The 20,430-nt window shown below is 32.2% G+C and overlaps 2 protein-coding genes, 2 long non-coding RNA genes and 7 other non-coding genes across 14 annotated transcripts; 9 read left to right on the top strand and 2 right to left on the bottom strand.

Annotated features, from left to right (window-relative positions):
- Positions 1-1,519: 1,519 nt before the first annotated feature.
- LOC108325576 (uncharacterized) lies at positions 1,520-6,587 on the top strand. Its single transcript, XR_001831844.2, has 3 exons — positions 1,520-1,728; positions 5,052-5,275; positions 6,273-6,587. It is a non-coding gene; the product is annotated as an uncharacterized LOC108325576 (long non-coding RNA).
- Positions 2,259-2,330, top strand: TRNAP-AGG (transfer RNA proline (anticodon AGG)). Its single transcript has one exon. It is a non-coding gene; the product is annotated as a tRNA-Pro (tRNA).
- TRNAP-UGG (transfer RNA proline (anticodon UGG)) lies at positions 3,316-3,387 on the top strand. Its single transcript has one exon. It is a non-coding gene; the product is annotated as a tRNA-Pro (tRNA).
- Positions 6,031-6,102, top strand: TRNAP-UGG (transfer RNA proline (anticodon UGG)). The gene has a single exon. It is a non-coding gene; the product is annotated as a tRNA-Pro (tRNA).
- Positions 6,588-8,316: 1,729 nt separating the features above from the next.
- LOC128195762 (uncharacterized) lies at positions 8,317-12,480 on the top strand. The gene is made up of 2 exons (XR_008247599.1): positions 8,317-8,502; positions 10,099-12,480. It is a non-coding gene; the product is annotated as an uncharacterized LOC128195762 (long non-coding RNA).
- Positions 8,881-8,952, top strand: TRNAP-AGG (transfer RNA proline (anticodon AGG)). Its single transcript has one exon. It is a non-coding gene; the product is annotated as a tRNA-Pro (tRNA).
- On the top strand, positions 9,922-9,993 carry TRNAP-UGG (transfer RNA proline (anticodon UGG)). Its single transcript has one exon. It is a non-coding gene; the product is annotated as a tRNA-Pro (tRNA).
- TRNAP-UGG (transfer RNA proline (anticodon UGG)) lies at positions 10,935-11,006 on the top strand. The gene has a single exon. It is a non-coding gene; the product is annotated as a tRNA-Pro (tRNA).
- Positions 12,481-12,816: 336 nt separating the features above from the next.
- LOC108325092 (octanoyltransferase LIP2, mitochondrial) lies at positions 12,817-15,158 on the bottom strand. Of its 2 annotated transcripts, none has more exons than XM_017558097.2 (3): positions 14,962-15,158; positions 14,782-14,855; positions 12,817-13,717 (listed from the first exon to the last, which is right to left on the bottom strand). In XM_017558097.2, the coding sequence occupies exon 3, from the start codon at positions 13,707-13,709 to the stop codon at positions 13,005-13,007; it is 705 nt and encodes a 234-aa protein (XP_017413586.1). In that variant the 5' UTR covers positions 13,710-13,717; positions 14,782-14,855; positions 14,962-15,158; the 3' UTR covers positions 12,817-13,004. The 2 variants fall into 2 exon arrangements, with proteins under 2 accessions (XP_017413586.1, XP_017413587.1); XM_017558098.2 differs by having other exon boundaries at positions 12,817-13,712.
- Positions 15,159-16,413: 1,255 nt separating this feature from the next.
- TRNAP-UGG (transfer RNA proline (anticodon UGG)) lies at positions 16,414-16,485 on the top strand. The gene has a single exon. It is a non-coding gene; the product is annotated as a tRNA-Pro (tRNA).
- Positions 16,486-16,713: 228 nt separating this feature from the next.
- On the bottom strand, positions 16,714-18,820 carry LOC108325435 (ADP-ribosylation factor-like protein 8a). 3 transcript variants are annotated; one of them, XM_017558510.2, is made up of 6 exons: positions 18,588-18,820; positions 18,216-18,297; positions 18,089-18,121; positions 17,839-17,960; positions 17,373-17,534; positions 16,714-17,083 (listed from the first exon to the last, which is right to left on the bottom strand). In XM_017558510.2, exons 1-6 carry the CDS (start codon positions 18,629-18,631, stop codon positions 16,945-16,947), a joined length of 582 nt encoding a protein of 193 aa, XP_017413999.1. In that variant the 5' UTR covers positions 18,632-18,820; the 3' UTR covers positions 16,714-16,944. The 3 variants fall into 3 exon arrangements, with proteins under 3 accessions (XP_017413999.1, XP_017414000.1, XP_052730272.1); XM_017558511.2 differs by having other exon boundaries at positions 17,373-17,489; XM_052874312.1 differs by lacking the exon at positions 18,588-18,820 and adding an exon at positions 18,465-18,581.
- Between the last annotated feature and the right edge of the window lie 1,610 nt (positions 18,821-20,430).

Raw genomic sequence — 20,430 nt, 5'->3', positions numbered from 1 at the left:
TTGAGTAGAAAAGCAGGATACCTTGATTGAAAAAAGTGATTAGCCAGGCAATTAAATCTGCTCATTTGTATGTAATCTTAATATATAACTGTTGATAACGTGGCTGCGTAACCTATAAACATAGATTCTACCTAGCCCTCTCCCTTTCAATGTATACCTTTGGTCCCCTGGTATTATTAGCTTGCCATGTATGACACAAAGCAGTTGCTTTGTTTTCTGTATCTGTCCACAAGTTTTGAAGCATAATCAGTCACAGCTCCGAGGGTGTGGTATTTGATCTTAAGGCTAAGTGCAACATTTTAAGCCTTCAGTTTTACTATGAAGCAATACAATCAACTATGTTATTTCAAAGTAAACGAGGAAGGTGGTTGTGGATTGTCCATGGTGCCTATCAATCATCAAAACAAATGGATGAAAACATATTACACACATTGCCAGACAAATCAAATGTTGATCAAATCGCTCAGATGTTACTTAGACGTAAATTTTAACATAATTACATCAAATCACATGTCAGTACTGCAATTCATTGGGCAGAATTTAAGCTAATGTTTAATTGCTTTTTACAAGCCAATTTAACACAGTATCAATGTTGATGGAGTTTCTACAGGAGATAAGAAGCACCAAACTTCACTGTCGCTGATAGATTTCAGCCCCCTGCACACATAAAACAAACTTCTAATAAGTTAGCACCTACACTTTTCTTACATAGCATTGTAATTTCTATTTTACTATAATGGAAATGTTTAAGCAAACTTTTGATTTTGTCAGCATCATATCTATGTATATGAATTATTTATATTAATATACTATTTTATAATTTTTACTTTTATAGAAGTTAATAAATATAATTATACTATTATATCAACAAGCTAGTGGCTCTTATTGGTTTATAGAAGGATATTAATTTACCATTATATATTTATTGATTTATTACTACATAATTGTAGTAAATATAATAAATGTATTATTCAATGAACTTAGTAAATATGTTATTATACGATGGCATAACAATAAATTAACTTCACAATATATTTACAATTACATATATATAGTTCAAATATAGTTTTAGTCCTAAAATACTATTATTTGAGGGTATAAAAACGCATTTAAATCGACAATATTTATATTTTATTTACTCCATTTTTAAAATAGTAAAAAGTATAGATAACATGATACACACACGTGTGTATATATATATATATATATATATATATATATATATATATATATATATATATATATATATATATATATATATATATATATATATATAAAAGGAATCAAATAAAATAAATAATTTGATATACTGTAAATTGTATATTTTCTGATAAATTAAAAATAGTATAAACTATTCTACTAGTAGATATAATTTTGTGTAATTAATTATATTTCATAAAATTGAACTGCTTTAGTTTATTTATCAGCATAAGTTATACAAATTTATTTATTTGGTTATAATTTTCTACTGTAGTATTTTTTTTTGCTGATATTTCTAAATAAGAAACTTCGATTTAAAAGGCGATTAGGTTAGGTCAGTTCCTCCCTGGTCAGGAGAAGAAAAGTGAAAAGTAAAGAGAGTTGAGTAGGATGATTCCCGCTTAGGGTGTGAGAGGTTCCTAGTTCGTTCGCCGAATGCAGTTTTCGTTTTCTTTGACGATTTGGAAGCTGACAAGCTTGACTTAACTTGGTATTTGCTGTAGTCAAATACCAATCGACGAGCACCAGGTTTGATTTCTAATTTTTTACTCTTTTCAAATTCCGGAAGTTGACGAACTTTACTTGTTAAGTCGATTAGTTAAATAATAATAATAAGCATCAGAGGTAGCATGTGATTGTGATGCGATCAATGAATTCATTCTTTAACTGCTTGCCACGGAAAATGTAATACAATAATTTGTTGTAAGTCGTAGTTGATAATTAAAATATAAAACCAGAGACAATGGTACAGGTCCGGTTATAAAGAAAATCAGGTAAAGAATCTAAATTAGGAGTGGTGCTCACACATTTAATGCTCAATAGTGCCATGAATTGAACTCCATTGTCTCCAAAAACAGGGTATCTGTACGGAGAATGTTTATACATTAAACCAGAGTGGTAGATTAGTAAACTTACTTTGATTGCCTGATTAGAAAAACAGGTTGCCTTGACTTTTAATTGGCTATCCAGGTAATAGAAGTGAAGAGAACGTGGCATGGATATAAATTTCTAAAATAAACCTGACATAGATTTGACTTTGCCCAAAGTCCTCTCGATGTGGGCATTTGGTCTAGTGGTATGATTCTCGCTTAGGGTGCGAGAGGTCCCGAGTTCAATTCTCGGAATGCCCCCTCTTTTTTTCTTATCTTTACCTGAATTGTGTTGATGTGTTTTTCTCATTGAGTAGGCAGAAGGAAAACCCTGCATTCTCAGACACAATAGAACACTTGCAGATGCATTTTTTTTTTTTCCTTAAAGAACAGGTGTACATGCAAATCACAATCTTAAAAATCAATTTTGTTTGTATTGTGCTTGACTGTTGATATGTCTTTTAACAATTAAGCTCCAAGACACTTAGCATTGTTATGATTTACCTATCTCTCCACACGGTAGCAAGCATCAGTTTTATCGCCTAGATTGTGCTATCTGATCTTAACTAAGTATGCGCCATTTGAACTATATATTCTACAACGAATTAAAATATTTCTTAATCAACTAAATAAGGAAGGAAGTTGTTGTTGATGATGCATGAAACCCTTAAATATCAAATTCTTATAAACAAATGTATCAACACAATTATATCTTTAAATACTTTGCACATGTAATTAGCAAGTATCTTATTTTGTACTTTACAATCACTCGGTGGAGTATGTGATTAACCTCCATATCAAAACAGCGGTGTTGAATTTCAGACCACTGCACTTAGAAGAAATATTAGAATTGTGAAGTAAAAATAATGTTTCAACTTGTGTAAGAAAGACAATACAACTTACTGTTATGTGGGATACTTATAAAACAATAAGCATCAGGAGCTGAACGTGAATGTGTTGGAAGAATGATTGATAGTTTTAGCTGGAAGTTTTGAAGTAATGAGTGTCAACTTGCCAACGTAAATGTAATTAAATTATATGGCAATTCATGGGAAGTCTTTCAATATATAAAACCAGAGGGGTAAGCAAACTTTCTTTCATTTTTTTTTACTTGGAAAAACAAGTTATCTTGACTGAGAATTACCCATCCAGTCAACCAAATCTTACAATTTGTATGCAATTGTACTGTACAAACTGAAGACAAGGCATGAATAAAAAAATTATTTAGCCCTATATCTTTCAATATGGGCATTTGGTCTAGTGGTATGATTCTCGCTTTGGGTGCGAGAGGTCCCGAGTTCGATTCTCGGAATGCCCCTATTTTTTTCATATTTATCTGTGCCTCTATTATTCTCAAGTGTGTTTGTTATTTTTTTATAAGCGCATGCATTTGTTATTGACTAGGCATAAAGCATGCACTACATTCTCAGCCTTGGTGTGAAAAGAATACTTGTTTCTTCCACCAAAAAACCAGGAGAAGATGTTAATCAATCTTAACAATCTGGCTGCATTATAGCATCCACAGTTAATCCCAAAGACTGCTTGCCATGCCATGATACACTTAGCAGTTGATTGACATCTGTATCTCTCTGTTAGTTTGCAGGTATACGTCAAAACTCTGAGATTAGTATGTGATCTTGTGTTTCAATTTGAACCTTGCATTCTCCAATGAAGTAATATTGTTGAATCAACTATATTATTTCGAATTGAATTATAAAGGAGATCCTGAATTGTTGTTTTGTCCATGATGCCTAGCACAACACTAAATATCAATTTTAAAAAACTGTATTAGCACAACTTGCACAATTCTTGTCAGTTACACATATAGCATTACCAAATATTTTATTTTATAATATTCAACACACAGATGTGATGTGTGATAACCTGCATATCAAATCACGTGTTGTTTGATATTATGTAATTCTGTTTGAAAACGAAAACAACAATTAGTATAAATAACAGCATGTTAAATTACTTCAAATTTCAATCAGCTTGAATCAGCTCCAATTCAGCATACAAACAGGTACATGTGGCAAAACTAATAGAAGTGATAACCCGCCCTGATTTTTTTTATTTAAAACTAAAATGTATAACCCAATCAACAGCTGTACCAATGGAGTTCTTTTATTATATTAACAAGCAAGAAACTTCTCCAAACCAATGGATTTTAGCCCCCTTAAATTGTGAAATGAAAAAACATTAAAAGTAAAGTAATATTTCAACTCTTGAAAAAGAGAATGCTATCATTTTAGTGATGTCATGCAGTAAAAGTCAGATGTAGAAGTTAAAAACGTTTTAACATCTGAATCTACCTTAAACTAATTTCCTCAAATTGATTCATTAGTTTTTTATAATTTCCAAATAATAGGCATTAGGGTTTGTTTATAAATTCTATCATTTTGAATTTGGAAGTTGACAAGCTTTTCTTGATAGTTTGCTTGTTTAAATAGTAACAAACTTGATTGCCTTGGGATGAATAAGGTGATACGAAAACTGTTTCAGCATGGATTTTTTTCTGTAACAGGTAACAGTTTGCAACCGAGAATGGGATAGAATAAATAATCTGTCTGAAGTCATTGTTGACCTTTAAATATAAAACTAGAGGGGTAAATTTGTAAACTCTTTGATATCTTAGTTAGAAGAATGAGTTGCTTTTACTGTTAATTCTCTATCCAGGTAATCGTATCCGCTCATTTATAAGTAATTTTACAATAACAATACTATTGAACAACTTTAATAGAAAACTTGACATAGATTTGCCTTGATCATTAACTTTTAGTAAGGGCATTTGGTCTTGTGGTATGATTCTCGGAATGCTCCACATCTTCTTAAATTTATTTGTCCCTGTATTATATTTTTGTGGTTGTCCTGGACTTGGAATGACATGTACTGCACTCTAAGCCCCCCTTTTTTCATATTTTTCTGTGCTGTCATGTGTGAGTTTGCCGTTCTTTTTCTGAGTGTTTTCTTTACATTTACCAGGCACAAAGACATGCACTAAATTCCACCCTGTTTGCCAGAAGCAATACTTGCAATCAGTTTTTTCCACAAGAACCGTAGAAGATGTGAACTAGTCTTATCAATCTGGCAGAATTAGCCTTTACAGTTGAACATCTAGGAAGATTCCCAAGAGGCACGCAGATGTTACGCTGATTTTTGTATCTGTCCCATGGTTTGCAAGCGACAGTTACAACACCGAAATAGTGGTATGCAATCTTACATTTGTCTCAAACATTTGAACTTAGAATTGTATAATGAAGTGATTACTAAATCAACTAAATTGTTTCAAAATCTATAAGGAAGGAGATTATGAATTATTGTCTTGTCCATGATGCCTAGCACCCAAATATATTTAAAAAAGGGAATGAGTTCAAGTTGCACAATTATTTATTGTAGTCCATTTGACACGAAGCATTATCAAATATCTTATTTTCTAATATTCAACATTCATGTGATATGTGATAACCTACATATTGAAATGACATGCCGTTTTCAGCTGTTATGTAAGCCAGTCGGCAAAGGAAAAGAAAATCTAGTATGATACTGAAAGAACTTCAGTCTACATGATTCAGTCTCTAATACAATGTAGAAACAGATACATATAGAAAAACGGAATCTACCTTAAAATAATTTGACCATTTTGGTTTATTAATTATTGTATAATTAGCAAACAATAAGCTTCAGGATTGATTTCTTAATATTGGTCATTGCACACAATGTTTGAACAAATGTAATTGCCTAACTCATTAATTTGCAACCTTGTGTTATTACAAAGACTTTTTGTTTGATCAATATTTCTTAGAAGCATAATTGACACATCTACTTTCAACTTCAATTGATAATTTCATATGTCTGAACATTTTATCTCATACAAGAATTATGATGTAAACTACTCAACTTGAATAAACAATATTAAGTGCATATCAGTCAAAGATTGAACTTAGCCCTATTCAATTAATGTGGGCATTTGGTCTAGTGGTATGATTCTCGCTTTGGGTGCGAGAGGTCCCGAGTTCGATTCTCGGAATGCCCCCAATTTTTTCAGATTTATCCGTGCCTTTTTTGTCCTCATGTGTGTTTTGTCATTGGCTTGTCTAAAAGAAAAGCACTGGATTCTTGTTCAGATTAGAATACTTGGTTTCGTTTCTTCCACCAAAAGAATAGGAGCTGTGAATCACAGTTTTAATTGTCTGGTTTTATTAGTCTTTGCAGATGAGAACCAAGACAGGTTGGCATGAAGCACCGAGCAGCTGCTTGGGTTTCTGTATCTCTCCCACAAGTTTTCAAGCAACAGTCCCGACACCAAGATGCTGGTTTGTGATCGTGTCTATGTATGACATTTGAACCTACATTCTACAATGAAGTAATATTGCTAAATTAACTATTGTTATTTTAAATTTAACATGGAAGAAGGTTGTGAATTGTTTCCATGGTGCCTGCCACCCAAAACTATAATATAGTTGTTTTTTTTAAGTAATAAAACCCATTAGAAATTATGAAGTATCTTATTTTCTAGTTTATAACACTCAGATTGAATATTTGATGTTCTACATATAGATTCACATGCTGTTTGATTTTATTCAAGCTAGTCAGAAAGGAAAATGAAAACTAGTATGATACCACAGTAGATACTATGGTTCAGTCTGATGCAACATACAGATTGAAGCGTATTGCAACACTTCAGTTCTTAGTATATAAGCCAATCTGCAACTGTAACAAAGTTGGTGGACATTTTACGAGAGATCAAGAAGCAACAAATTCTCTATTGCGAATGGATTTCAACTCCTTGCTCTTGGGAAATCACATTAAAACTACAAGTAATGTTTCAACTTGTGGAAAAAAAAGGAGTGCGACTAAATTTGAGTGATATCATGTGGTATAAGTCAGATGTAAGCGAAGTTTTAACCTCTGAATCCACCCTAAACAATATTGCCAAGTCAATTTATTAGTTTTTATTATCACCTTCAAACTACAAAATTTGCATAAGGTTTTGGTCTAATGGCATGACTCTTGGAATGCCTTACATTTTGATAGTTTGGAAGCTTACAGGCTTGGCTTGTGAATTGGTGTTTATAAATACTAACAAACATAAGGTATTATTTAAAAAAAAAAAATCATTTTGGAGCTTCGACGGTGATAGGCTTAGAGGCGTCCGGAGTTTGAATTTTAAAAGCTTATGTAGAAATGAAATGATATTCATTCCTAAAAAGTTATAAGTAAGATTTTGTAGTTAAGTTTTCAATGGATTTATTATACAGTAAATATTGGAAGTTTTGAATCAACTTTACAGATGTAAAGGATTTGAAAGATCTCCACGAAATCTATAATTACAAAAGTTAATGAAAAATAATTAAAAAAAAAGTTTGGATGAAGAAAATATACCAATACAAATTTTCAAATTAACTTTCTTCTACACTAGGAGAGCACGTATTAACATATTTTCATTCCTTTAGGTTCATGATAATCATATAATTCGTTAAGAAAGTTTAAAAAAGCAACTTTTTAAAATTGTATATATATAATCCATAATTATATATAAAGAAAATACCATTTTGGTGTTCTTTTTTTTTTTTAAATTTTACTCTCTTAATAATTATTTTTTAAAATTAAATAACTATTCACAATAGAAAAATTATTTTTCAGTTTTAACATTTTACTAACTATTTTTTTAATTGAAATAATTAATTATTACAAAAAAAAATTTAGTAACTATTTTTCTAAAATTTAAATAATTACTCTTAATAAAAAAATTTATTTATTATATTTTTATTTTAATAACTAAAGTTTATTTTATCTATAATTATATCTATAACTATATTTTTTTTTTCAATTTTACTTTTTTAATTATTACTTTTAAAATTTAAATAATTTATAAATATTTAAAAAATGTGTACAGTCGCGACAATAGTTTTGATAGAGTTACTTTCTTACACAATTTTTGTTTATACAAATTTAAAATTTTATTAAATATTAAAATTTTTCATGGGAAAATATCTTAAGATTATTTGAAACCCAATCTAATACATGGCCGTACACTTTGTCTAATAAATCTTTTGAGGAAATTAAAGAATAAATTTTTCATTAGAATAAAATATTAAGTAAAATAAAAAAAAATAATTTTGAGACTATGTTAAAAAAGGTATTGTATTCTAATAAATACTTATAAACAGTAATAAATAAAAAAAGATTATGCAACAATCTGATAAATAAAAGTAAAACAAATATAGAATTACAATGTTTAAAGCGAAGATCTTAACCTAAGAATATCTCTCAAAAACCCCTTTAAACAAGCTTTCCTAGGTCAGGATCTGCTTTCAGGAGAACCGGAAAAAAAGGAGTGTTTTCGTGCTTGGGGTGCGAGAGGTTCCAACCTCTATTTACGAATGCCCCTTTTTTGTTTTTTGACGATTCAGAAACTGACAAGATTGAGAAGGTAATCGCTGTAGTTAAATACAAGCCTACAAGCATCAGGTTTGATTTCTCAATTTTAGCCCTTTTCTGGTTTCGGAAGTTGACAAAATTGACATGTTAGTTCGTGTAGTTAAATAATAATAAACACCAGAGTTTGCATGTGATAGCGCTGGGATAAATGAATTGCTAGATCGACAGTTTTATCTGAAAATTTTCTGTGTAAGTACCAGCTTGCCTCTGAAAATTTAATACAATAATGTGTTGTAAGTCAATGCTCCAGGTAAGCAAATCTGGTAATCTGAATGCAATCTTACCATAAAACTGAAGAGAATGTGGCATGACTATACAATTTTATTATTAAACTGACATAGATTTGGCTTTGCCCCAAGTCTCCCAATCAGGGCATTTGGTCTAGTGGTATGATTCTCGCTTAGGGTGCGAGAGGTCCCGAGTTCAATTCTCGGAATGCCCCTATTTTTATTTCATTTTTTTTGTATTTATGTTTTAATTGAATAAGGAAGATGGTTGTGAATTGTTGTGGCTGATGCCTTGCACCCAATACTATGATTCAGTGTAGGCCAGTTTGGAAAGGAAAAGAAAAACCAAATGACGTCCAGAAGTTGCTTCATTCAGCTTGGTTCAGTCTATAATGCAACTAACAAATAGATATAAATATCGTGACTTTACTTCTTTGATATAAAATGTTTTATTGTCCAATCAACTACTGTATGAATGTTTGTGTAGTTTTTACAAGTAATTGTGAAGCAACAAACTTCTCTATCATTGATGCTGGACTTGTGAAATAACCTTGAAAGTACACGTAATGTTTCAATTTGTTAAAAAGTAGAATGCTACCATTTACTGATGTCATGTGGTAAACAAAGTTAGATGTGCAAGTCAGAAGCAAAGCTTTAAGTTCAGAATCCACCCTAAAATAATTTCACCAAACCAATTTTTTAGTTTTTAATATAATTAGCAAACAACATAATTTCACAATTGGACTTTTTGATCAGTTGTATGATTATCTTAGGGTGTGAGAGGTCACATATTCATTCTTGAAATGCTTTATATTTTAATGGATTCTAATAAGCTTAACATGATTTGTTAACTTGTGTAATTAAATAGGAAGAAGCATCAGACGTTATTCTTAACTTTTAGCCCTTCAAAGCTTTGGAAGCTGACATTCTTGACTTGTTAACTTGTTTTTGTTAAATAGCAATAAGCATGATATGCTCCATGTGAGTGCATTGGAATGAAAGCTAAGATACATTATTAGTTTTAACTGGAAGGGTTTGGTAGCAAATCGCTACTTGTCCCTGAAAATATAATATAATTATGTGTTGTAAGTCTCATTTATCCTAAAATAAAAGAGTGGAGGTGAATATGTAAGCTCTTTGATACCTTGACTGATAAGAAAATCTGGTCATTTCCCCTTCAATGTGGGCATTTGGTCTAGTGGTATGATTCTCGCTTTGGGTGCGAGAGGTCCCGAGTTCGATTCTCGGAATGCCCCCTTTTGTTTTAAAATGTGTACATTATTTTGAAGTGCTTTTGTTGACATATGCACTGCATTCTCAGATCCTATTTCAGAAAATAATACTTGTATTAGCTCTTACAGTTGAGCATCAAGAAACCTTCCCTAGAGGCAACAGTAGAAGTTACTTTGATTTGCAATCATCAGTGACAACAAACAGAGATTTTGGTGTATGATTTTGTGTTTCAAGTACCTTAACTGGTAATTCCTTATCCAGGTAACCATATCTGGCCACTTTATATGCAATTTACAATATAACTGCAGACAGTGTGGCATGCATTAACGATTTCAACAAAAAACTAGACAGATTTTACTAGCTCCTCACAATTTCCATGCTTGAGAGCAATTGATCTAGCACAAGGATTATAGCTTTGGGTGCAAGCAAGTTTCTAATATAATAGAAAACTACAAAATTTGCATAAAATTAGGCTTTTGGTCTTGCGGTATGATTCTGGGAATGCCCTACATTTTGATAATTTGGAAACTCAATACCTTACTTCATTTGTTATTTAGCAATTAAATACCAACAAACACAGGTATTATTTCTAAATTAGCCTTTTGGAGCTTTGGAAGCTGACAAGCTTGACTTGTTTGTCTGTTTTTTTAAATAACAATTAGCATCAGAGGCTCCATGTGAATGAGTGTTCAGATCATTGATTCCTACGTCAACAGTTTTAGCTGGAAAATTTTGAATACCAACTAAGTGACAAATTAATGCAGTAAAATATTATGTTGCAAGTATTAGTTGGTGTTAAAATATAAGATCAGAGGGGTAAATAAGTAAACTCTCTTTTATTCCTTCACTGTAACAGCAAATTATCTTGTCTTTTGTATGCAATCCTAATATAGAATTGCAGAAAATGTGACTTGCGAAAACAATTTTTAAGATAGAATTAAATTAACTCCCTTAATCTCAATTAGGGCATTTGGTCTAGTGGTATGATTCTCGCTTTGGGTGCGAGAGGTCCCGAGTTCGATTCTCGGAATGCCCCTATATTTTTTTCACATTCATCTATGCATGTATTGTTCTCATGCGTGTTTCTCATTGACTTGGCAAAAGGCATACACTGATTTAGCTATTTTAGTCCTTGAGAATTGAGCACCAAGACAGACTCCCAAGAAGCACTTAAAGTTTCTTTGATTACTTATCTCCACTAGTTTGAAAGCTGAGCCACAACACTGAGTTTGTGTTATGTGATATCAAGTCTCTAGTACATCATTTGAACTCTACATCCTACAATGAAGTAATATTGCTAAGTCATCTATGTTATTTCAAATTGAAAAAGTAGGTTTTGAATTGTGGTCTTGTCCATGATGTCTAGCACCCAAAATCTTAACAGAAATGTACGTGAACAACTTGCACAATTATTTATCTGTGTCCACTACGCATGTAGCATTAGCATGTACTAAGATGTGATTCAAATCATATGCTGTCAAATTCTTGCTTGTTATATGCATAGATTCTTACACTCTTGTTTGTATGATATACATAAATTGGTCAAATCTGATAGTTGGTAATGTTTAACCTAGACTGATTCCAAGTTTAAATATGTTTGGTTGAATGAAAAAACACATTACAATAATCTATATAATTGATTGTTTGTGACTTGAAAAGTAGACATAATTATAGTTGAATTTGGGTGCAATGGGGATGGAAAAGTTTCATCTTAATAACTCTAAATGTTGATTCCCGCATCCTCAGTTTTCTCATCTGGATTTTGGAGGCACTTTTAATAATGACTAACGAGTACTCCCTATGTTAAATGGTAAGTCTTTGGAAGGTAGTGTGTTGTGATGCTAATATTAATTGGAACTTGGAAATGTGGTCTTGACTTCATGACCATGTGCTAAGTAATTAGCTATGCTACTTCTGTGGCATATTTTTCTTAAGTTCAGGTGCGGAAGAGAAGTACACTGAAGCATTTGAAGTTTGGCAACTTTTTTTTTAATTTTTGGTGGTTGATGAGTGAAGACTATTGCAACAATGGAGAATAAAGGATTTAGGTAGCCCGCACTCTTTCAGAGGATGAAAAAACATTTAAAGTTTTTTTTTTGGCAATGAACACTCAATAGCTGTGAAGGATTCAGCTTTTGGGAATTGAGGAGGAATGAGAAGATTGATGCACAGAGTATTAACATGGAACGGAAGGGGCTTATCTTATGGTCTTTAATAAAATCCCATACTTCTGACATTTCTTCAATCTTTCCATCACATGCCAATATATATCATGTGACTAATCACGGACGATATTTATACCGGGTTTCCTCATTTTGCTATATTACTTTCATTATACAGCTAAATTTAGCTGGGTAAGATTACTTTCTAGGAGCATGAAGTTTCTTACTCCCAAGAGAAGCATCTTTTGCCGTCTAGTTTATAATGATACTCCTAATTGTAACCCGTTAGTTTACGTGCAATTGCATTTTTATATAGAACTCAATAACGAACAAATTATACTTGTAGACACATCGTATCTATGAAGATATTTATATTATGCGTGGAACATTAATTAGTTTCAATATATTGTCGTTGTCTACTCACTGTAATTTTCCAACATCCCATTACCTCTATAATTAGCAGAATTTCCCCCGTTAAAGCATGTAACCATTTTTATATGGTATTTGATGAAGTTTTGAGGTTATTTTATTTGGTCTGGAATAAAGTTTTGCTTTCAATAATGGAGGTTTTTAAATCAAAGTGTCTCTTGTTTAGAATCAAATTTGCATGTGAGACTGTAGGTTCAGTATTTTCTGTTGAGAAAAACTTTGTTGCCCATGTCAGCAAGAATTAAATGGAATATGCACTAACAACCTTAATATGATATTTTGTTTAAATAATATTCATTGGCTAGTTTAATCAAATTGATTCCTCGATCATGTTCTGGTACATATGTAGATAAGAAAGAATTATATTAACTTAAAAGATTTGACAAAAGAATGCAAGGAGAAACAAATATCTACAGTTGTTTGCTAGCTCAAATAACTGAATCTCATTCAGTTTCGTAATCAAAATGTACTGTAGCATCCTCCTTCCAAATCAGGTTATTATAACCAAAGATTCTTGCAAAACATGAAATCAATTGTTCCTGTACTATTTCTCCCTCAGGAAGGACAACATCTGTCTCCCTTCTCAAAGATGTTACATCTTTATCCGCAATTCCACAAGGAACAATGTGCCTGAAGTAGCTTAAATCAGGATCAATGTTAAATGCCATCCCATGAGAAGTGATTCCACCCGATATCCGAACGCCAATAGCACCTATCTTCCTTTCTCCAACCCATACCCCAGTTTCACCACTTTGTCCAGGACAAGCTTTCACGCCATACATAGCAGCCAGTTCAATCATGGTTGACTCGATTTTCTCCACAAAACTCCGAGCACCAAGCCCAATGTCACGAAGTGATATGATAGGATACAAAATAGCTTGGCGGGGACCATGAAATGTAATGTCTCCTCCCCTTTGAGTGTAGTGAAGTTCAGCTCCAATTGCTTCCAACTCTGACTGGGGAATTAACAAATTGTGAACAGTTTGCCTTTTGCCCACAGTGTATGTAGGGGGGTGTTGCAAAGACAGAAGAGTATCACATCTCTTATGAAGCTTTCTATCCAAGGCCAGTTTTTCCTGCAGTTTCAATGCATCAATGTAGTTGACAACTCCTAGTTTCCAGACCTCCAGGCTTCGCAAACCCCTCATTCCCTATTCTTATGCCAAGAAAGATAGGAAGACAGTGAAATGCAAGAACGAGAGTGAGTATCATCACAAACAGGGGATAGGTAACATTGACTAAATTGAAATTTTAGCCCGAAGTCATCAAAGGTGCAAAGAAATGCCTATATGGGTGGCCAGAAATCGATTCTCATTCATCCAAAAGCACCAACCACAGGAGAAAAAAAAGTGAAGGAGAAACATCAATAAACTGAAGGAGACAACACATACAATCCTTCAATAAGATTACCACTAGCAGTCTTCCTAGTGTTGGAACATCTCTTGAATAGAAAAAAATATCTTTGAGAAAGGTGATTAACAAATCAGTATGGGCCAATAAGGCACTATCAGACAATAAATAAAAATTAAATTGAAGTACCTAGAAAACATTACAAAGCACCAATGTAGGAGAAAGTTGAACAACTCCAATAGATACTATAAGAATAGCATATTAATTGGGTAACAAAAGATTTTATTATTGACATGTCTATAAGATTGAAAACATAAGTATTGGCATCCGAATCAACAATTCATTTACCTTTAGACAAATGATTGATAAAAATATCATAAAAAGCTAAATCATCGGTCAAATGCCTAACATCTAGAGTAGACATAATCACTTATGATACCATATTAAAGTATTAGAGTTTTCATCTTTGACATCCATGAGAGAGAACAAAAAATTATTGAAATGAATGTGGAAAAATCACTTATGATACCATATCAAGGTATTGGAACTTACTCCTCTAGCGAATGTGGGCTCTAACACATTCTCTTACAAGAGCATTACCACCAAGAACATGGGAATCTAGGGGACCCGACACTAGATAGCACTATAAACTCAATTATCAACTATCATAATAAGAGATAAATCAATAGAATAGTTAATTGAATCAAAATGTTTGGTATTATATAATAGCAAATTATCAACTTGAATAGAATAATTGGTTATCTATAATATTTATAATATATAATTATATTCTATTCTAACAATTGACTAAACGAAGCATAACAAAAACAACACCTCCCATATAAACAAGTCGATCTCACAAAAACTAACCTTGAAAACACCGGATACGAGACCAGAAGCGTCAGGCAGACTGCCTTCTTTAGCAATAACTGAACCAACAATACCTAAAAGAAAAACGAATTTTGGCGAACCCTTGCTTATAATCCGAATATAAGCAGATATAGAAAGGAGAAACAAACATACAGAGCTCGAAAAAAATGCAATTAATACCTTCCAAAATATAACAGAGTGGCCCAAGATGCAGTGTCTGACAACGACGACTGTGAGAGCAAAGGGTTTGAGCGACGGCTTCAGAACAAAGGGGCTGAGAGTACAGGATTTGAGAGCAAAGGCTTCAACACGAGGGCTTCAGACCAAAGCCTTCGGACAATAATAGTCCGTCAAACATTTGTTCATTGGACCTTCATTGCAATATCTTGTTTTCAGACACTAATTTTTAATTTATATATATAGATTTTGCTAACTTTTTTTCTGGTACTCTTTTAAATTCTTTTTACTAAAAAAATTAAAATATAACACTTTTTATTGTATACAAATCTTCCTGAAGATTTTTATAAATAATAGATTTTATATTTAAGATTTTTACTGAAGATCTGCTATTGAGATACTATAAATTTTAGGTCTTGAAATTAAAAATTTTATGTGTCCTGGGAATTAAAATTATTCCTATACGCATGTTTCCTCCTTATTTTTCTTATGTATTATTTGTGCTTACTTTTGTTAAGAATGATAATAAAGTGGGATAAGTGTGAGTTGAGTATTTCATTTTCATCCCTATTATCAAAATATGAAATGATTAAATATTCAATGTAAATTAAATAAAAATAATCAAATGTGTCATAAAAATAAGTTATAAAACTAAAATTAAGAAAACTAGTGATTTTTTTATATTATTTAATAACTTAAAAGTATTTTAACAAAGATAAATATTTAATTACTTTAAAAAAAAGATAAATATTAAAATGAAGACGAAGTTATATACTCATTTCAATTTTATACCAAATTTTAAAAAATAGATACACATCTAATTAGTATAAATATTTCTGTCAAAATAAAAATTGCTTCTAAGAATACGAGGAGCATATGTAAGTTTCTCATGCTAACCTTTTGGCTTATTGTTTTAATTTGCCATCCTAACCGTTTGTGATTTATTATGATATGTTTGATAATTTATAAGGCGCCAAGAGAACTTATAATCACATATTTCACATTTAATTTTCATTTAATAGTTCTAATTCTTTTTAAAATAAATCACAGTTTTAACTTCAAATTCACCCTACAGTAATTTCACCAAACAATCCACTAGATTTTAATAGAATTAGCAACAAAATTTGCAGAATAAGGCTTTTGGTCCGTTACCATAAGTTTTTTAATATGTTTACATATTTCTGATATTTCTAACAACATCATTCTCGGAATCTCCTACGTTTTCATGATTGGGAAGCTTACAAGCTTGACCTGACTTACTTGTTATTTGGTGCACATAAATACTAACAAGCAGAAGCTATTATTTCTAAATTTTAACTTTTTGCAGCTCTAACAAGCTGTTAGTTTGTTTAGTTAAATGTTGGGTCATTTGTATGCAATCTTTGTATCGAAAAGCAGACAAGTTGGCATGAATAAAACAACATAAATTTAACGTGGCTGCTTTCACTTCAATGTGGGCATTTGGTCTAGTGGTATGATTCTCGCTTTGGGTGCGAGAGGTCCCGAGTTCGATTCTCGGAATGCCCCTTCAATTTTTTTCACATTTATCAGTGACTAGGCACAAAGAATTGTGTTTTCTCAACCAGAAAAATTTAAGAACTTGCTGTTTTTTTGTTTCTTCCACCAAAAGAACAGTAGATATAAAAAAATCCGAACAATCTGACTGCATTAGCCTTGTCGGTTAACCACAAAAATACTGCTAGCCCTTCCATCAGACACTTAGCAGTTGATTTGATTTTTGTATCTCTCCACAAGTTTGCAAGTATCAGTCACAATCTTAAAAACAAAGTATACACAAAAGTTTATTCGAATCCGTTACACATGCGGCATTAGCAATTGTCTTAATTTATAATTTAACTCAGATGCATTCTGTAACAACGTACGTATGAAATCACATGTTGTCTGGTATGATGTAAGCTTGTATCATACCAACAGAACTTCACTTAAATCAGATAGGTTCGTCTGTAATACAACGTACAAATAGACTTATAGGGCAAAACTCGAGCTTCTGTTTGTTGATTTAGAATTTCTTACAAGCCAATCAACAACTGTATCAATGCTGGTGGAGTTCTTACAGGAGATCATGATGCAACAAACTTCTCTACCAGTGATGGACGTCAGTCCCCTGCACATACGAAACAAACATTGAAAGTACAAGTACATTCTGAAAGATAAATCATTTGGGAAAGATTATCAGAATAAAGCAAATTATTCGGTGGCTATCCTTAGATGGTGAAGAAAAGATGATAATAAATTTGCAGTTACAATTATCTTGCATGATGTGATTTTCATTATAATTTAATTTTGACTTCATCATTTGGGAAATGTTTAAGCAAACTTTTGAGTTAATCAGCACTATACTCAACTTGGGTACGTACATCTGAACATCTAATACCCCCAGAGAAGATACTTACATCTGATCTGCCAGGTCTTTCTTGGACAATGCCCCAGGTTTGTCAATCTTATTACCCAAAATTAGAATGGGAATTCCATTTAAAGAAGGTTTGCTCAATAAGTCATGAAGTTCATCTCTAGAGACAGGTAAATTTTCATAATCAGCTGCGTCAACAACATAACTGCAAGTTCCTCCACAAAATAAAGTATATCAATCATACGTAATCTAAAGAGAAATTATACAGTATGAAGGGGAAAAAGAGTGTGAAGTTGAAAACTTGTGTTGCCTTGGATGAAAACAACAATGACTCGCCTAATTACACTTTTGGCAATGTTAGTTTCACCGAGTTTAATTTCTGTACTTTTCAATCGTAAATTTGTAATCTCACTACCCTAATGTTAAGGGGAGAAAGACATAGGAAACATTTCACTAGATAAGAAAAAGAAATACTTCAGTGACTGATGCAAACTTTTTAGAGAACATACACAATTGCTGAAACAGCACGACAGTATCTCTCCCACATACTGCGAAACCTTGGCTGACCTCCAAGGTCCCATAGCTTTATTGTCACATTTCCTTTTGTTATCCTTTTCATATTAAATCCTACCTGTAGGTAACAAGGTCATTAAGTAAATTTGCAGGCAGACAATTAACCTCAAATTTGTGGAAATAGACAACACGAAAGTATGGCATCAAAATTAATTATCAGTGATTAAAGAAAGGTAATTTAATTACCGTAGGAATCATCACTTCACTATATCCACCAGTCTTCGTCAAAATCAAACATACACCAGACATCAGCACGTAGGAAAAGATCAAATGAAATGGAAAACTAATCATATTAATGTTTTCTGTTACATACTGCAATAACATTTATAAGTGACGTTTTCCCAGCATCCTGAAGACCAACCAGAGATAACTCCATTTCTTGCTTGAAAAAGAGACTGTATCATTGGAAACAAGAGAAAGAAAAATGAAACATTTTAAAACTATTGAATGAAATATCGATAACAAAAATAAATGAAGGAGTTTTTCAGTTGAAAAGGAAGAGCTGCATCATATGTATACTAGAATAAGAGAATCGGTGTAAGTCTGAATTCCAACTTAATACCATTATATAACTCATCACAACTTCATTAGCAAAAGAATAGAATTATGAGCCTTAAATTTCGTGACAGATGTTGAGCAAAACCGGAAGGAGAAGAAAGAGAAAAATAGTGGTAGCAAGTTTCACCTGCATAACCAATTGACGAAGGCTCCCCATATCCCCAACCCCATCAATTCAACAGAAACACTTCCCTTTTTCAATTTCTACAGAAAAACACTTTCCTTTATAAAGTTCTACAACACCACTGATTTTTTTTTCTTTCTATTCCCTGGTTTGTTTTACTCTTTCAAAAAGTAGAACAAGACATGTTACGTACAATACAAGAAAATAAGAAAAACATGGTACAAATGAGAAGTGTTTATTTTGTCATTGTAAAACAATGACATAACATATATAGATATATGTTTTTATCAGTGCAAAAATGACGATCATATAAATCCAGATTACTTATAAAAAAAATATAGTTTTGGTGAGCCCGTGCATGACTGGATGGTGCTGACTGTTAGTTTCTGGATTGCCATTATTGCCCAACAGATTGATTGTGATAAGTTGTCAACCTTGCGCATGTACAAATTGTTGAACTTTTTTTTAAGCGATCACCTTATACACTTGAGAGTTGAGAGGAAGATACCAATCATACCGTTCTTCTTGGCCTACCAAGAACCTCTCTTATCAAATGACGCTGATGTTAATTGACTGCGAGAGATAAAAATCAGAGCAAGGCGGTTTGAGACAGAACTACCCCAAGTTTGACTATTCTGAAAAATATCTGTAACCTTTGGAAGTAATTTTCATTTGGGTGAACCGTTTGAGAAATCAAATTACGAGATTTGAGATTCACAGAGCAGTAGTTGCCGTTCTAGTTTCTTAACCCTTTTGCTAATGTTGTCTATTTATTAATTCTTCTCCTTCACATATCTTTCTCCTGTGTTTGGTGCATGTTGAATGAATAAGAATCGATTTATGGGTACCCATATATAAACATTTCTTTGCACCTTCAATGACTTCAGTCTGAAATTTTAATTTAGTTAATATTGCCTAGGCCATGTTTGTGATAATGCTTTCTCTCTTTCATTTTTGCTTTTTTCGGTCTTCCTCTGTATCTCAACATAAAAATATGCTATTCATGCAATCTGTTTCTTGAGAATATTTTTTTAATGATTTTTTATTTAAATTATTTTTAAGAATTTTTTGTTTTTAGTGTGTTGTGATGCTAACATGACTTGGAACTTGGAACTGAGGTCTTTACTTCATGACCGCATGCTAGGTAATTTCTTATGCTATCGCTGTGGCATATATATATATATATATATATATATATATATATATATTTTAAGATCAGGTGTGGGAAAGAAGATGATTGAGATTATACTTCATATGTTGGGGAATTGTTGCTATGATGAAATCTGTTTGTCTGGCTGTTAAAGCTACAAAATTAAATGTCTTTTCCAATCAGAAAATGCTTACTTATGTCAAGTGACCAAACTAGACTAATAGCAAAACAAAGGGCAAAATAACCATAAGAAGAATTATGGAGTTTTTGATGACAACTAAGACAACAAGCTTATGAATCGAAGTCACTTGCATAATCAGTCAGGTAGATGAAAACATGCCGAAATCAGTCAACATAAACAAAACAATAAACCATGTAGAAAGGTGCTTCTGAGTTCAAGGGAGCAGCATCTGAACATGATTCATGAACTAATTTGATTAAACTAGTCAGTGTAACTAAAATATTTTATTAAGGTCGCTGTTGCATATTATATTTTATTCTTGCTGACATGGACCATATGTTTTCATCAGCAGAAAGAATATTGAACCTGCAGTCTCACATGCAAATTTAATTCTAAACAAGAAAGACACTTTGATTTATAAATACCACATCCCCTATAAAAATATCTGCGTGAAACCTCAAAACCTTTATAAAATACCATTTAGAAAAGGTTACATCCTTTACACCAAATTCTGC

Source organism: Vigna angularis, chromosome 3 (assembly GCF_016808095.1).
Source record: "Vigna angularis cultivar LongXiaoDou No.4 chromosome 3, ASM1680809v1, whole genome shotgun sequence".
Taxonomy (NCBI): Eukaryota; Viridiplantae; Streptophyta; class Magnoliopsida; order Fabales; family Fabaceae; genus Vigna; species Vigna angularis.
Note: the sequence above shows the minus strand (reverse complement) of the source record. Positions and strands in the feature narration are given on the sequence as shown.

What these genes read in the sequence shown, in the direction of transcription:
- LOC108325435 (XM_017558510.2), bottom strand. Translation starts at nt 18,631, where the DNA reads ATGGGGTTGGGGATATGGGGAGCCTTCGTCAATTGGTTATGCAG. An exon ending in CGTGCTGTTTCAGCAATTGT is followed by an intron (nt 17,535 to 17,838) that starts GTATGTTCTCTA and finishes AGGAACTTGCAG; the next exon opens with TTATGTTGTTGACGCAGCTG. An exon ending in AAAGACCTGGCAGATCAGAT is followed by an intron (nt 17,084 to 17,372) that starts GTAAGTATCTTC and finishes TCGTATGTGCAG; the next exon opens with GGGACTGACGTCCATCACTG.
- LOC108325092 (XM_017558097.2), bottom strand. Translation starts at nt 13,709, where the DNA reads ATGAGGGGTTTGCGAAGCCTGGAGGTCTGGAAACTAGGAGTTGTCAAC.